Below are 16,187 nucleotides of genomic sequence, written 5' to 3' on the forward strand. Positions count from 1 at the left end.
CCTGCCCCTGAGATCCTGGCTGTGTTACACAGCAAGGTCCCCGACTGCTACATGGGAGAGCCCTTTTACCCCTCCCCATCTGGCTGTTTCCTTTAAGGCAATCTCTCCAAAATAGGGTGTGGGCTACCGTGTCTCTTTACCCAGCACCCTGTGCAGGGCAGCTCACCCTTCACCGGGCTTCTGGGCTGGTAGCACAACATAAAGATATTTGTGACCATGCACTCAGGGGGCACTACCTGCCCTGAGAGCACAAGGCCATGCCCCCCTTCCCTCAGGTGGCACGTGCACTGTCAGGTGTTTCCAGGAGTGGCGGGGGACTCTTCCTGGGTGTCCGGGGACAGCGGGTGCTCTGCGGGCACAGGGACAGTGCGGGGCTGCTGCACCCTGGAGTGGGGTGGCTGTGGCACTGAGGGCTGTTGAACAGGACTGTGAAGGTGTGGTTGTAGGTGCTGGGTACCAGCTGGGATTTTATATCCCAACAATACATACATGGGGGTTTTTTGTTCCAGGTCTTAAAACCCATTACAAAAGCTAAGCAAAAATTAATAAGTGATCAGGAAAAATGTTGTGGTAGTTTTGAATACTTTGTTTCAGTTTTTACCTCCTTTATTGTTAAGCATTTTCTTGTAAATACAATAAAATGGCAGAGCTGAACCCTCTGAAACAGAGGCAGGAGGAGGCTTTCCAGTTTGGAAGCAGACACAGGAGAGCAACAAAGGCTTCATAACTCTAATTTTTCAGAAACAGGGTTGGGATTTGCTCTTCAACTGACACTTCCCCAGGACCAGCTGTACTTTCAGCAGGTGTGGCTTTCAAGGGAAAAATGTCAAGGTGGAAAACTCAGCAGCTTTAGCAACTACAGTGATTCACCTGATCACCATATGCTTTGTAGAGCCACTTGTGCTGTGGTGCCCCAGTCTGGCAGAGCCATGCACCCCCAAAACAGCAGCCCCTCTCCTTTCATTGACCCCACCAGAAGAGATGCTCCAGCAAGCTCACTCCAGGTCCCCAAAATCCCCGTCCATCAGGCTGACACTGTGCTTGCCTCTTGGTGTTGTGCTTAAGCGCTACCTAGCTCAAGTGGGACTTCTACAAACAGCTGAAAACCCAAGAGCATCTTGACACGTGTGCCTAATACAACAGCAGCCTCCTCCAGATGGTACCACCGTGGTGGCCCAGCTGTGCCCCGCCGCCCCTCCAGCCACACTGGCACAGGAGCCAGCTGTGCCCTGGGCACACGGAGGGTCCCAGCTGCCACCCTGCAAGAGGTGTTTTTCCAACAGTAGCATCTGGATGGCAGCTCTGGACTCCTCTCTGCTTTTGCTGGCAGATCTGCACGGGGCTTTATGTTTCATTATTACCAGTGTTATTTTCCTTGAATTGAGAGAAATCTTGTAGCCATTACATCTCTTTTAACTAAATACACAGATGTATTAGCAAACCCCCTTTGTTCCAAGCAGCTCCCCTCTGCATGCTTACGTAGGTGGTTTTAATCCATCCATCTTCATTAGTTCTTTTGAAACTGCCAGCATGTTACTTCACGTACACAGGCATTCGTCGTGATTACTGGTTACTGAAGGAAATCCTGTATTTTCCAGCATGCTTGTGTTCATTGCTTGGTGAAGTGACTTTCCTTTGTGATTTTCCCTAATGCTAGTGAACAACTCTCAAATTCATACAGATAAAGAACTGAAATGGTGAGGCCAAGGTAATAGTCATCTCCCATTTTTATTCGTGACATCATTGGGCTGTAGTCTTGGGTGGGAACTGTCTGTTTATTTCAGCATTAACCCATTATCATACTTTTTGAACAGCTCAGTAACAAAATCCTTGACAGAGAAACTGCAGACTGGAGACCCTACAGCTATCTGAATGAACTAGGTCAGTAATTTTTAAACAATTTAATCACTTTAGTAGACTTTAGAGCAATTCCAAATCCAAGTCAGCCTTTCATAAAGGCATTAATAATAAGGAATAATATCGGTGTTGTCTTTATTTCACAATCAGAATTGCCAGTAGTGAAAGATGGAGAATTGAAAATTGTTTCCTTTACCACAAATCATTGATTGGGAAAGCAGAGTCAATATTCATTGTAGTCTCCCTTCCTAGGTTGCTCAGTTGAATGACTGTCATCTACTCTATAAATGCTTTTTTAAGGTCTAACTTAAAACATTAAAAATTCAAATTTGGAATTTTTTTTTTCTTTCATGCTTAATAAAACTTAGCACTAGATACTAGCATCTTGATAAAATTGTGGAGCCTCTGCAGGAGCTGGAGCATGTGATACACCCTGTTATCTCCCAGTTAATCATACAGTGGCCACTTTTCAGGCAATTTTGAATGACCAGCCAGTGCAGACAAGCCAAGAGTGCAGTTTAATTGCCCTTTCTGAGTTTATTCCCCCTGGCCTCAGTTTTAACAGGGTTTTTAGCAGCTGTTATCTCAAAGCCTATCCAGATTTAGTGCTTTGGATGCTATTTGTTTTCCTATCTGCGCACTTGGAGTTTAGCTTGTCAGTGGCAGAAAGCATTTGCCCTTTCCTTTACTGGGATTACTCATATCTTACTGAAAATTTGCAGTATAGGGGAAAGTGCAGTATTAAGTGGTATTATGGGATTTTTAAGGTCAACTATCTCGCAGCTCACGTGGCAAAGGAATTAACATAGGGGACCATCAGGCATCACATCTTGTCACTGCTCTTTTGGTCACACACCATGCCTTGCTCCAAAGACCAAGTCTTCCCTGCATCAGGAAAATCACAAACCTGTCAAGCTTCAATGCAAAACCTTTTCCATCATTATCAACCATCTATGTTTTCTTCTGTATAATAAGCTGCAGAACTGCTGTTGTGCTTATCTGTACGTGACGTGGAGAGTTGGGGGTGGTGAGGATTTCCAAATGCTCCTCAAATCAAGTTAATTTTCCTTTTACCATTTTACGGCTTTGTGCACTAGCTTTGTTTGGGTTTATCTTGCAGTGTCCTGAACTCCCTGTGTGCCACATTTGTCCTGTATTCACGCATTTTATTTTGCTAGCAGAAGCGATGCTAAATGCCTTTGCAATAAGAATGATGTAGAAGTGATAAATACTTTAGCTAAGTGGTCTCCAGCAAAACAGTCACAATTTTTTCCATGGCATTTTGCATCCCAGATACTTTTTTTACTTTTTTTCCCTTTGTTTCTTTCAAAATCTTTTTCACACTAATTGATAAAATGAGATTTTTTTCCTTCCTTTTCAGTACTAAATGTAATGCTTGCTTATGCTAACTTGGCCATTTTTACATGAAACTATTTTTTTTTTTCATTTCATGGTATTACTCTTCTGCAATAAAAGCTGCAGATTCTACTTACATGTGCAAATTTCAGAAGAAAGTGGAAAACCTCAATTTTTAATTGTAAACATAAAATACAAGTGAAGCCTAATATGGTCACATGGGGGATCTTGACCTCTAAACTGCATCACACTTGGAAGTATCACAGAGTTGAAGAGCTGTACCACCTTCTCATCCCACTACTACAGAGATGCTCCAGCTGATGATGGAATGACAGCCAAGCATTGTGCATAGCTGGATTCCATTAAAAATAGTTAAAACAACAGTGGACAACTCCTCTGTTGTGACCCCATGAAATACTATAGAAAGCAGATGTGCGAGTTAGCTAGAGGCAGGGAAGAGAACTTAAAGGGAAATTGAAGAGACATTTGGAACAGATAGAAAACCCTCAACTCTTCTGGTCACCTCCCTGGTTCTTCAGCCAGCGATGACTCCGGCTGAGGCAGTAATCCCAAAAGACAGGATCTTTGGACCAACCAGATGAGAAAGAGTATCAGGCTCACAAAAATGTCCGTAGCCTTGTTAGAAATTGCAAGTGTCAAAAATATGAATTATAGTTGAAGGGAAAGGAAATCGTAAGAATATCCATGTGAAAATTAACTCAGACACTGATCTTCTAAAACCTGCAATCATAAGGAGTTTTCTTAAGTCTCTTTTTTTTTTTACCCTGACCTGTGAAATGTATTTCTGCTCAAATACAGTGCTCAAAGTTGGACACTGTCCAGACCTGCCCCAGGCTGACACCTTTTGTATTTTGAACTGCAGCATGCCATCATTTTCCAGAGTTATGACTGTACTCAGACTGGATGTAAGGATTCAGGGGCTCTCCTGATGGGGAAAACCTTGCTTCTCAATACCACGCTGGATCCAGGCTTAGATTCCCCTTTGATCTCACAGCTCAGGGAGAGCCGGAGAAGCGGCTACTCCCAAGGAGAAGATGCTGACTTGCCCAGAGCAGCGGCTGGCAGCTCAGGAGAAGCCAGGGGACTTTCTAGCAGAAGCAGAGCGCTACTGCTCAGCTGATTGGTGCCATCATGCCCTTTTCTGTGTGCTTGGCACCACAGCTCCTCACTTCCAAGCAATGTATCTCTGTATCTGTGTCTAAAAGAGGATCAACAGAATGCTTTCAGGAAATACCATGTACTTTCTGTTTGCTTGTGTATCTCATAAAAGCAATCCCATATGAGTGCTTTAATTAACTGCTCTTTGCTTGCCTCATTCTTGCAGGCTGCACTTTTGCAGCTTTGGAAAACACCTTTTGATTGCTCACAGTTTGCATCATTGGCCTTTGCTCAGCCAGAGGTCATTCCTCAGACATTTTATGTGGAAAGGAAAAGAATGAAAGATGTTCTCTGAGGGAGCAGAGGAAGGGCGGTTCATACCGAGGGGGCTTATGGCCAAAGGAACAGCCATTTCAGGGTCCACCATGGTCCTTATTCCAGATGCATGTCCTACACACTGCCACAGCAGCACAGATCAAGGAGATAGATCAAACATGGCAATGAAGTGTGAGAGTGAATCCACCTGACCCAGCACCAGCTTCCTGGGAGGAGTGCGGGTCAGATGGCCAGAGGCCGTTTGCTATACATGATGCTAAGAAAAACTATTTAGTCTTAACTGAGGACCCAACGTATCTCCTATCTAAGTCAATGTGTATGTTCCCTCTGATAACAACGGGGCTTTCTGAGCCTAACAGGAAGAAATTGTGTAGAAAAACATGAATCTTATGTATGTGTATGCATACCTATGCATATATACTATAAATATATATAAAATTATACATAGGTATTCCACTGTACATACATATACAGTGGATCTTGCCAGACTGCAGGTATTTTGCCTGTTTTGCAGGACTTCAGTTGCCAGGTTTCTGTTCTTCCCAACGGGGAAATGCAAGGAGCAGAACAAAGCCTGTACTTTCACTGCTGGCACATTTGCTTGTGAGCTTCAAATATCAAGCCTTGTCAGCGAGATAATCGTCTCTGTTAAACGGATGATTAGCGATGAGGCACAAGTAATTCTCATGGATGTGTGCTTGAGAGATCAGAGTCTGGGGAATCTGTGGTGCCGGGAAGAGGCAGCTTTGTCACACTGGTTGTGTGTTCACAATGTTCACCTGTTCAATGCAGCCTAGTCCTACCAGTTTTGAGGAATGGCTTATGTTTGCATTTTCTATTTGCTGTCTCTTGTTGCAGAACCAGAATTGTTTGCCCTGTGACTAATCTCTCCTGCACTAGTCCAGTCTGCATTAAGCAATTGCAGCATCCAGCTTCCAGCTCCTATTCCAAGCAAGTCAAATGTCCTAAACCACCTGCTGAGTTCAGAAAAGGTTGTTATGCACATTAGCTTGAGTGCTGGGCACATCGAACTGCAGACAGAAGTGGCTGTATCTGTAATGGTTTTTAACAGCAGCCTTCAATGCAAAGACTAAAGTGTGATTTGCAGCACATCTTGAGTGACTCAAAGCTGCATTTATTCCAGAGGACCAAAGCCACAAATTTGAATCAGAGCTGACTCTGCATTTTTCTCAAAGCCAAGGGGTGTGGAAAAATATTTCCAGCTGTGACTCTGATTTCACCCCAGCAGACAATTTAGCTTCAGACTTAAGCCTAGACTTTCCTGAAATGCCAGCTTCCTGGCCTGTTGAGGGCTTTTCCACATTAACTGCTTTTGCAGTTTGAAAAATAATGTATTCATTTCACCTCCTGAGGAATGCAGTGAATACACAAAAATGGGTCATAAAGCCCACAGAATTACAGCAGACATAAAAGAAGACTACAGGCAGAATTACAGGAAATAGGTTGGGAAGGGCTTTGGGGGGTCCTGTAGCCCTCCCAAGGCAGCACCAATCCTACCTGTATCTTTCCTAGCAGGTGAATCCCACCTTTTCTTAGCCATCCTCCTGTAAGGATTCTCATTTTTCTGTAGCTACACTGGAATAAGTGAAAACTGAGCTCAAGCATGGAAATGTGCTATTTTGCAGCTCAGTGTGGGCTAGGACTATCTGTTACCCAACTCAGAACCAGAAATCAGGCTCACTCAGATGAACCCTGTATTAATACAGCAGCCTGCCCTCCGGGGTGGTCTCACAGCAAGGTTGGGCTTACTGAGAGCAGAAACAGTGATCTCTGCTGCTGCAGAAGCCCTTCCAGACGTGCCTGTTATTTCCAACAGGACTGGCAGGAGCTCACATGGAGCTGAGCTAACAAAATACGCTCAGAAGGTGGAGTTCTTCCCCTCCAAGCTGCCAAAAGCGCTGGTTGATATTGCTGCACCCTCACAGCAGCCCCAAGGCTCCAGTCTTCATTCAGGTCTTCGCAGTCACAGTGGGAACATTTCTGAAAAGATCTGGTGAGGATGCTCAGAACAGATGCAACATTCTTGTACAAGCATGGACTGTGCAATGAGCACAGCTGACCATTCCCTGGGTAACCTCTGTTTCAATAAGTCATTTATTCTTCATGGTCCTTCACTCCTATGCTTTTTGCTGCTTGCTTTGTCTCTAACTCCAGCATGGCTAGTCAATATTTTAAAGTTACTAGGGAGGACTAGATCATGGTCTTGAGCAAAGCTGTTCATCCCAGTCTTCTGTAGCCAGTGTTGCTGTTGCACTCTGTGAGCAATGCCGTGCCCAGTGCACATCCCCATGGGTCAGCCTGGGTCTCCTTCACTTCCCTGCTGCTGCTCTCTCTCCACGGGTACGGCCCCCTTCACCCTGTAACCCCAGCTGTGTGCTCACCAGCTTCTTATACGCCCACCTTGCTCTGTGTGAGCTGTTTCTTGCCCGAGGCACCCTGCATGTTTACCTGTGAAGCTGGCCCAAATACTGCCTGGGCATGCCTGCCCCTGGGGCCTTGCCCAGCCCTGGCAGGAGGACCCATGATCACCAGGGATGGCCTTTGGGAACACTGCTGCTGGGAAAGAGAGCACCAGCCCTGTGGATGTGGGCCAAGGGATGAATTAGCTCCATCCTCTTCACTCAGGACTCTGCCCTAGCAAAATACACGAGAGGAGAAAAGCACACAGCTAATACCGTTATGTGAAAGAGCTTCCCCACTGTGCCCAGGCTACCCAGTCAAGTTTGCCCTCTGCACCTTCTTTCAGGGGGTGAGTCTGGGAATTGGCTCAGGACGAATGGTGGAAAACAAAGCAGAAGGTGCTCAAATGCCTTGGGGTGGGGTGGGTGGGTGAGTGTCACTCTTGGCCAGAAGGGGAAGAGCCCTATCGCAGAGAGCCAGTGGTGTACCACCAGCCCTGTGCTCAGAGACAAACTCTCTATCAAAGCAAAGGGATTTCTCTCTGATGAGCCAGTAACACATTTACTGTCTAATTTAGCGATTTTCCTCATTTAGCAAAACCCAAAGCTGTCATGAAAAAGGGACGGCATTGTCAGTGGTGGAGACAGCTATTTCTGTAGAGGCCAGAAGACATGCAAGGACAAATAGCTGGGAGACCTCTGGGACATGCTGTTTGCAGGGCTTTTTTACCAGCGTAGCTTAGTTACTTGATTGGGAATCCCATAAGCCACAAAGACATTCTATCTCAGTAACCAAATTTGTGTTGATTTTGCTAGCTGATAAGAAATATCAGACTCTATAGTTAAAAAGATTTGAAGCCTTACATTAGATTTTCCTTTTGGTTGATATCTGGGATAATTTGCAGCAGTGAAAATGGAAAAGGTTCCCACCCATTCCCTTCTATCTCTGCTTCTGTAAGGAACAGTAAGTTCTTCTGGAGCTGCGTAAGGCAGAAGTCTTTTCTATCACTTCTCTGCTCTCGGTGCATTTTCAGACCACTGTAGCAGTCGCTTAGGGACTACTGTCACATCAGTTCTTGAACTTCGCAAATTTATAAGCCAAGTCATATTAGGTAATTTAGAAAGATTGCACACACTTTAGATTCTAAGACTGTGAGTTAAACAACATACTATCCATGAATGAAACAAAACCTAAAACTAGTCACAGGGTAACGTAAGGTAACCTGCAGACTCAAATTTGAAGGGATATGTTTTAGGCTTCTTTTACTAATCTGACCCAGTGTTTCAGTAGTGAAGGTATTGGCAGATGATTTTTTTTTTTCTGTTCTCCTGATGGATAGCTGTTCTTGGTAATGAACAGTACCCTGCTTCAGGAAAGTCCTCCCTTCCAGGGAAGCTCTTAAGCATATGCATAATTTTAGGTGTGCACAGAATCCCTGCTGAAGCTGAGTGCATGCTCACAGCTGAGGATGTGCTTAAGAGCCTCCCTAAATGAGGGCCTTGATGTACAATTTAGAGGAAAAAATATATGCTGCTCAGTAGTCAAAGCAATCCAATTTACATAAATATTTATTTGTTTTCCATTATATATCATTTTTATGCAGGTGCTTGTGGGATGGATAGACGTCAGAACACATACATAATGGAAAAAAGCTTCAAAGGTATGGTATCCAGTGCCTGCAGTCACCCTGGCAAAGAGTTTGAGGAGGGTGTCGTAGAAGAGGTGAGATAGGAGACCTGAGCACCCGGGAGAGTGGCCATGCAGACAGAAAGGGACAGAGCAATAACCTACAAAACACACTTGCGTGGCTCAGCTGGCAGCACTTTTGACTCTGAGCCAGATGTCTGGGGCCCATGAATTATGGATGCAAGTCTTTACAAGGCCATAGGCTCCTGCCTCAGCAAAGCAGCGTTAAGACAGAAAGGGAGGGCTTTGCTGCAGTGACAGGTACAGGTGGAGCTGTCTGGCCAGGGGAAGCTCTTTTAGGACATATTAGCCATCCCACAAGGGCTTTCTGGTGGCAGTTGCTGATGACAGACTGGTGCATTTGCCTGCTAAGTTGTGGCTCAGTAAGGCTCTTAGCCATCCTGAGCTTAAAGAAAGCCACTAGAAAACAAGCTGACCCTGCTATGTGGCCCTTGCTGAAAGAGATTTATAGCAGAGCTTGAGAAAAGACCTCACTCAGTACATTAAGCAGTCACGCTGGCACGAAGCAATTAATGGGCATTGACTCCAGGGCACTTCTAAAAAGGGCTCATAGACGAGTCATGAGCTCAAGGCCCAATGATTTTAGATTTCAGTTGTCCTCCAGGTTTACATTCAAAATATTCCAGTTATGTATGGACTACAAGACTGCGTGGCACAGTGGTCCCCACAAGCTTCTGATTGACTGGGCTGGGGGTTGGCACACTGAACTTGTGGTCCAGAAGATGGAGCAAGGAGTCTGTCTCATCCAGAATAGGCAGGTTTCAGCTGAGGTCCTGGAACTGAACTCAAGGCTGTTGCGTCTGTACACACCAGCTGGAATGTCCCTCCATCAGGCAAGGAGGTAAATACTGCACAGCCTCTTTCCGCAATGGCCTTCAGCTGGTATCGGCCGAGCAACGGGGAAAATTGCACGTTCACACAGAGTTAGTTTCAAGACACCCACTGGTCCGCTGTGGCCGAGGTGTTACAGAGCAGACCTTTATCTGAACTAACAAGGAACACTAAAAGCGAGTCCATATAAAAAGCAATGACCAGCTTACAGCCAGGCCTAGAGAGCACTTAATCACTTTGTAGCTGCTGTTTACAAAATAAAGTGATATAATATTTCCTAAAACATCACCTTACCACACAGAATCACCAAAAAACCCCAGTAATCCATGACCAACTGTTTCTTTATAAAGCTAAATTTAAACTATTAAAAAGATTATGTATGTAGATTTGACTCAATCCACTGGTTTCAATTACTTTAGTGATTCTCTTTCAGAAAAAAAAATCTTACAGCATAGCTAGTTGTTCTTTTTACATGGAACTATTAATTTCAAGATTAGTTTAAACTAAATTACTGTGTTTATAGTTTAAAAGCTGCTTTAAACACATGCAGTAGAAATTCCCATCCATAGAGTCACACAGAGAGTGGGGTACCAGTGTGAACAAGAGAAAAAGAATTACAGTAACAGTGAACTGTGAAGTCTATTTTCTGCTGCTACATATTTTGTTTATTATTTAGGATCTAAGCCATTTTCTTTACATGTTTACCTCCTTATAAATTGAAAAATCAGGCTTAGAAGCCATGTCAGAGAAGTTGCCGTGGTTTTTTTGTGGCTGCTCAGCAGCTGCAAACAGGCACAGCTGGTGCTGACAAGGGCAGGGTGCTGGGGATGCAGGAACACACCTGACTTCCCAAGGATTTTCAGTAGCCAACCTGCAGGTAGTTAGCAGCTGATGAGATTTTTCAAAGTGTCTGCCTTTGGATGGCTAAAGGTTTCCGACAGCACAGTCTGAAGGTCAGTTTCTGGGTGTAGGCAGCGCCAGGGCTCTGGCAGCGGCGTGGGCACTCTCAGTCCCAGATGAGCCTCCTACCAGGAGGAGCTGGGTGACATGCCCGGTGCTCAGTCTGCAGCTCTCCTTGCCCTGCCAGGCGTTGCCTTGGCCCTGAACAGCCAAGTTCATCTAAGACGGAGAGAAAGCCTCTGCTGAGCTGGGTCATTCACATAAAAGAAACTCCCAGTCCCAGACAGTTAAGATTCTGTCAGCAAAAGACTTGGCAGGTGGGTGCTTTGTTTTCATATACTTCTACGTGCTTTAAAGATAATGTCTTTTCCTATCAGGACTTGCTAGGTCTGACTGGAGACAGCTTGACCTGCAGCTGAAAATTGTGTTTGGCACTCCTGACCCCAGCCCAGAGCATTGCATGGGATGCACTGCCAGGAGGGGGCACGGGGGTCCTGTGGCTTGAGGGCACCTCAAGTTCAGGCTGTGGTGGAACTGGCTCACCACTCGCTTCCCCTAGTTCTCCTCGGGGAAGATGAGAGCCCCCAGCTCTGCAGCCCCTGCTCTGCGCTGGCCTGGCTGGAGGCTGTCCCCAAGCAGGGCAGCTAGGAGAGGGATGTCCCTTTTGCAACCTGCCACTAGCAATGCGGTGGCTGTGCTGCTAGAGGAGGCCCAGGGGGTTAGGCACGGTGGTTTCTGTTTGCCCGGGCCACCCACAGGCAATCCCAGCTCATGCTGCAGTGTCCGACAGCTCCTTGTGCTGACAAAGCAGCAGGAACCCTTCGGGGCAGCGAGGGGCTGGATGCCATGGTGCCAGCTCTGAGCCCTGTGGCACCTGGGGACAGGGGTTGACCAGTCGCAAGGTTTTCAGAGCAGTTTCTTTCCTGTGCATGGTGTTCAGTGACACCTCTTCCAGGCTCTTCCTTGCAACTGAGTTCTTCTGTCTTTTTTTAGTTGTTTTGTTGTTGGTGGGTTTTTTTTTCAAATGAATGCTGATGCACTGGTGGAATAATGTGACTTCAGGCACTAACATTTTAAGGAAAAAAAAAAACCTCTACGCTTTGCATGATAGCCAGCAAAATCCCAGCACTTAGAAACACTAATGCTCAGGGACTCGGGACTTGGTTTAGTGCGGTTCATTTGTTTGTTGTACAGGAATGCGTCCCCACAACTGTGTCACGATGACAAGCAGCAATAAGCTATCGCTATGTTACTGTCCTAGCAGCAGCGAAGGTTGGCCAGGTTAATGAAAGCAGCCAGAAAGGCATGCTACACTGAACGGCATCCATAAATGTGGTTAAATAGTTGGAGAGCATGTTTTACCTGTGTGCATCATATTTTCTTAGCACTTCAAATGTGGCAGTAGGTACTGAGGCTTGTCATTAGTATGCCAGAGGATATTCAGGGCAAAAGAGAGGAACCCGGTCTGTGGGAGGGACAAGTACATTTCCAGCCCCTGGTAACAAAAATAAAACCTCCCTCAAAGGTCTGGTGTTTGGTATCCAAGCAACACAGAAGACAGGGACTTCAAAATTAGAGCATGTTCCCCATATTTCCTTAGCGTGTCCAGCTGATCAATGCTTACAGCGAGTACCAGTGCTGCCGGTGGCAGTGGCGTGGGTCGGGCTGAGCTTTGCACCTCCGTGAGAGCTCAACCTCGGTCATGGGAGGGTGATGAGGCAGCATTGCCGGAGCTCACATGTGGCCTGCAGGGTAAATGGGCTGAGAATTTCTAAATATGTTTGTTCTTGGTTAAATTAATTCATAAAATGAACTTTGACAATTGATGCCAGACTTCTTAATTAGCCCCAAACTACCTTAATAACAAAGTAACCCAGATGCTTCTGCATCCTTTAGAGTTAAGTTCTCCATGATCTTGTGCTTAATGTGTCTTGTTGGCTAATGACTCCCTGGTGTATAGCACATTACCAGACATACGCCGGTGCTCCGTGAATTATACTGTATCCAGAGCAAAGGGTCTAATCCCTAGCTAGACACAGGGTTCCCATTTACGTCAGCAGGAATTGGCTCTTGGACGTGCTGTTTCTCAATATCTTCTGAGAAAAGGCAATTCCCAGGAGAGGCCAAATGAGTCTGGGCGGCCCAAGTGGTATTTCACTGGTCTTCTCTGACATGGTCCTGGGAAGGGAAGGGCTGGTGCTGCAGCTACAGCTGCCTGAGAGGTAGTGTCAGCCCTAGCAGCAGTGCAGGTGAATTTTAGCTTGGGAAGACAGAAGTAGCTGAGCTGGACTTAATAAAATACATGATGTGCTGGGGGTTTGCCTATGCCAGCTCTGATGTGCCCGCTTCCAGAAACAGGCCAGCACTGACATGCACAGCTATTTACCTGCCTGCTACAGCACCACAGGAGCAGGACTTCTCATCTTCCCCCTTGTTCACTGTAGTAGCCAGCAGTCCTTTAGAATCTACATTTTATGAATCTAAACCCAGCTCTGTGTTGATTTGTTCCCTCCCAGGTGTGGTGCCAACAGGGAGCGTTGTGTAGTGGACTCGTGGGGCACCGGCAGCCTCCTGCTCGCACACAGAGCTCACTTCGCCCTCTCGTCCTCGCACAGTCCAAAAGCCACACAGACCTATTCACGCTGCCTGCTTTCGTGAGCTCCTGCTTTTGTGAGCTCCTGCCTTTTGCCCTCATGAGCTCAGCAGCATGGCTTGAGACAGTTTATGACCTCTTTCTGTCCTCTTGCCCCAAATTTTAGAGCTGGCTTATTAAGGCTACCTGCGCTCTCCTAACGAGCACTACATACTTGCAGTAGCTACCAGAAGCTCTAACTTGCTGGCAGGTAGAGCTGAGCCTTTCTTTGGCTAAGAATGAAATAAAAGCCTTGGGGCTGAGTCTCTCCTCCTCATCCAGGCCGTGTCCCTGAAGCAGTGAGTGCTCCTGCACTGGCATTTGCTCAGGCAGCGCCAGGAGCTTTCAGCTTCTTGCCAACATGAGACAGTTCACACATGCACAACCTTCCCAGTGACTGAAGAACAGGGCTCAGTCCGTATAGCACAGGTATTTTAGCCTGAAGATTTAAATTCTATTATAGCGTTTGTTAGTCTTTGTCTATTGTCTCCTTACCTTTAAACACTAATGGATCCTAGACTGCGTGGCACCTTAATTTAAATCATATCCATAGCAAAACCTAGTAACACTGAGCTCATTCATGTGCAGAAGTCCTTCAGTCTTGCAGGGTTGCTCCATTGCTCGTTAGGACAGAACGGGACAGCTTGTCACTGACTTGCCTGTACTGGGATGGGGTCGGTAAAGCTGGAGGGCCAAACCCTGCTGCCAGCAGCTGGGGAGTATCTGTGTTGCTTTGGTTCCTGTCTCCTGTGATGTACCAAAACAGATTTGTTTTGCTTTGAAGCAAAGGCATTGTTAATCTCACCTAGGCTGAAGTCAGATGAGGAGTATCTTAATTTTATTATTACTAAATAAACATTGCACTGGTGGCAGGGCTCTGCCAGCCGTCATGTCTCTGACAGGCCCAGCATGGTCCAGCTGGTTTGCTTTGCGGTAGAGCTTCCTACCAAGCTGGTTTCGCTAACCCTGAGAGCCGAGGACTCTCAAGGTACGCTCGTATCACTGACATCGGGAGCAGAGAAATGCAATAGCTTGCTGCAGGCCACAGGGCACGACCTGACACCTTGCTCTGGACGCGTGCTCAGTGCTATCCCCCAGCTGAGCCAAGACGAGGGGCACCAGGCCTGGGGCTGATGGACACACACACAGACACAGACACAGAGCTGACAGAGGGATGATCGCGCCACAGAGTGAAGCAAACTTGACAAGTGAGTTAGCAGGACGGGGCGGCTAGGCACAGAGATGAGGTTTGTAAAGGAGAAGCGATATCTTGTTGTCTGTCTATTTCTTAACCTGAATTTCTCTTTTTGTCTCCCATACTAGATAGCGGGGGCAGCTGGGATTGCAGCTATTTTGCAAGTCCCGCTATTTCACCGGGAGTATTTCATATATACCAGGATCTGCCTTTGTACTGTAACCCAGCACAAGAAAATGCCTCATCTTTCATTGCATCGCTCTAATTCTAAATTAATGGCACTGCCCAGCAGGATGCACACAGCAGCAATGGCACGTTCTTGAATGTCAATGTTAAGACCTATTTATTCTCTATTGTTTTTTATTATTATTATTTTTAAAGCAAGACTGGCGCTGTACCTTGCAGCAGGCTGGCAAACCCCAGCCAGGGTCACAGACATGGGAGACTCGTGGTTACAACTCTCATGCCAACCTTGTTCTCCCTGTGTAGCGCCTGCTCCATCACCGTCTCCTGTTTTCTCCAGCCTAGGGGAGAGGAGCAGCAAAGGGGGGGGAAAAAAAAAGTAAAGCAAAAGCGAGGCTCAAATGGAGGCTTGTCCCCCCTGTGGAAACCCAAGCATTCCCCACTAGCAGGAGCAGCCTCCTCCCAGTCTTAATGGCAGAGGGAATACGAAGAAGTCGGTTTCTCCTAGTGCTGGATAGCCCCAGAAACTGGAGCTCTCAGGCGACATATGCACATGCGCTGCACTGATGCAGTTCTAAGCCTGCTGGAAATGTTTTGCATTCAAACATACGGTGTTTGGTGTTGACGAAAGCCCCCGGGTCACTAACCCTGTAGCTGGCCCAGCAGGCCAAGTACCAGCAGAAGGTCCTGCTTGCAGAGCCGACTCATCGCGGCTGCATGAATGGGTCAGCGGGGCAGGCGGAGCGGGATTAAAACATAGCTCCTTAGGAATTAGGGGGAGGGAGGAAAAGGATTGCCACCTCAGATTAAATACTGCAGTAAATGACAACTAGAAGCTTTTACAGGAAAGCCTTCGGTATTGAGCAGGTTTTTATCTCTGTCCTGCCCGTGATTTGTGGATGCAATGGTCTGGATGCACCCAGAGCACAAGCGTCGGGTGACTGTGCTGGATGCTTCAAGGATCTTTCTTACCCCCTGCCCCTTGTCATCCCCACCCCCACTCCCTTCCTGCAGAGGTTCAGCTGTAATTAGCCTAAGAGAGCTAACAACTCTAACACTCCTACACCACTCCTGTTTTGCAGATTATATGAAAGAATCTGTGTGCAGCTCCAGCACTTGTTCTCTGAACAGCAGTGAAAACCCATATGCCACCATTAAAGACCCCCCCATTTTAACATGCAAACACTCCGAGAGCAGCTACGTGGAAATGAAATCACCTGGTCACAGGGAGTCCCCATATTCAGAAATGCCAACTTCATCAACAGCCAATAAAAACATCTACGAAGTTGGTAAGTGGGGCGAGCGGCAGGAGGTCTGTTCCTACAGTTGGTGTTTTTGTTGCAGATGCCGATTATTCTTTTTCGTTTCCTGACACAAGTAGCATGGACTTGGCACGGTGCGGGGAGGTGCTGGCTCGGGGAGAAGGCCCGTGCATTAGTGTGTTGGTCTGGGAAGCTGAGCCCTCGGTGGGAGCTTGTGCTGTGGTGGTGGATGTGAGCGTGGTACAGCACCGAATTGCTCCTCCGGCCCTGGCAGCAGAGGGCTGCAGTCCCCTCCTCGTGCTCTCCTTTTAAACTGCTGCAAAGTCCCAATGCAGGATTCTGAAAGTGCAGAAGTGTTGGTCTTTTGAAGACATTATCTGCAGGGCTG

The 16,187-nt window shown here is 46.7% G+C and overlaps 1 protein-coding gene across 4 annotated transcripts in view; it reads left to right on the forward strand.

The window, feature by feature from the left end:
* The window catches only part of MEGF11 (multiple EGF like domains 11), a 215,094-nt gene that overhangs the window by 192,598 nt on the left and 6,309 nt on the right, over positions 1-16,187 (forward strand). The window contains exons 21-23 of one of the 4 annotated variants that reach the window (XM_037393890.1): positions 1,815-1,881; positions 8,693-8,749; positions 15,620-15,826. In XM_037393890.1, coding sequence (XP_037249787.1) covers positions 1,815-1,881; positions 8,693-8,749; positions 15,620-15,826 — 331 coding nt within the window. Of the gene's footprint in view, positions 1-1,814; positions 1,882-8,692; positions 8,750-14,482; positions 15,827-16,187 lie in introns of those variants that run through there. The other 3 variants (XM_037393892.1, XM_037393891.1, XM_037393893.1) reach the window with 3 other exon arrangements.

The sequence above is a fragment of the Falco rusticolus genome, chromosome 7 (assembly GCF_015220075.1).
Source record: "Falco rusticolus isolate bFalRus1 chromosome 7, bFalRus1.pri, whole genome shotgun sequence".
NCBI lineage: Eukaryota > Metazoa > Chordata > Aves > Falconiformes > Falconidae > Falco > Falco rusticolus.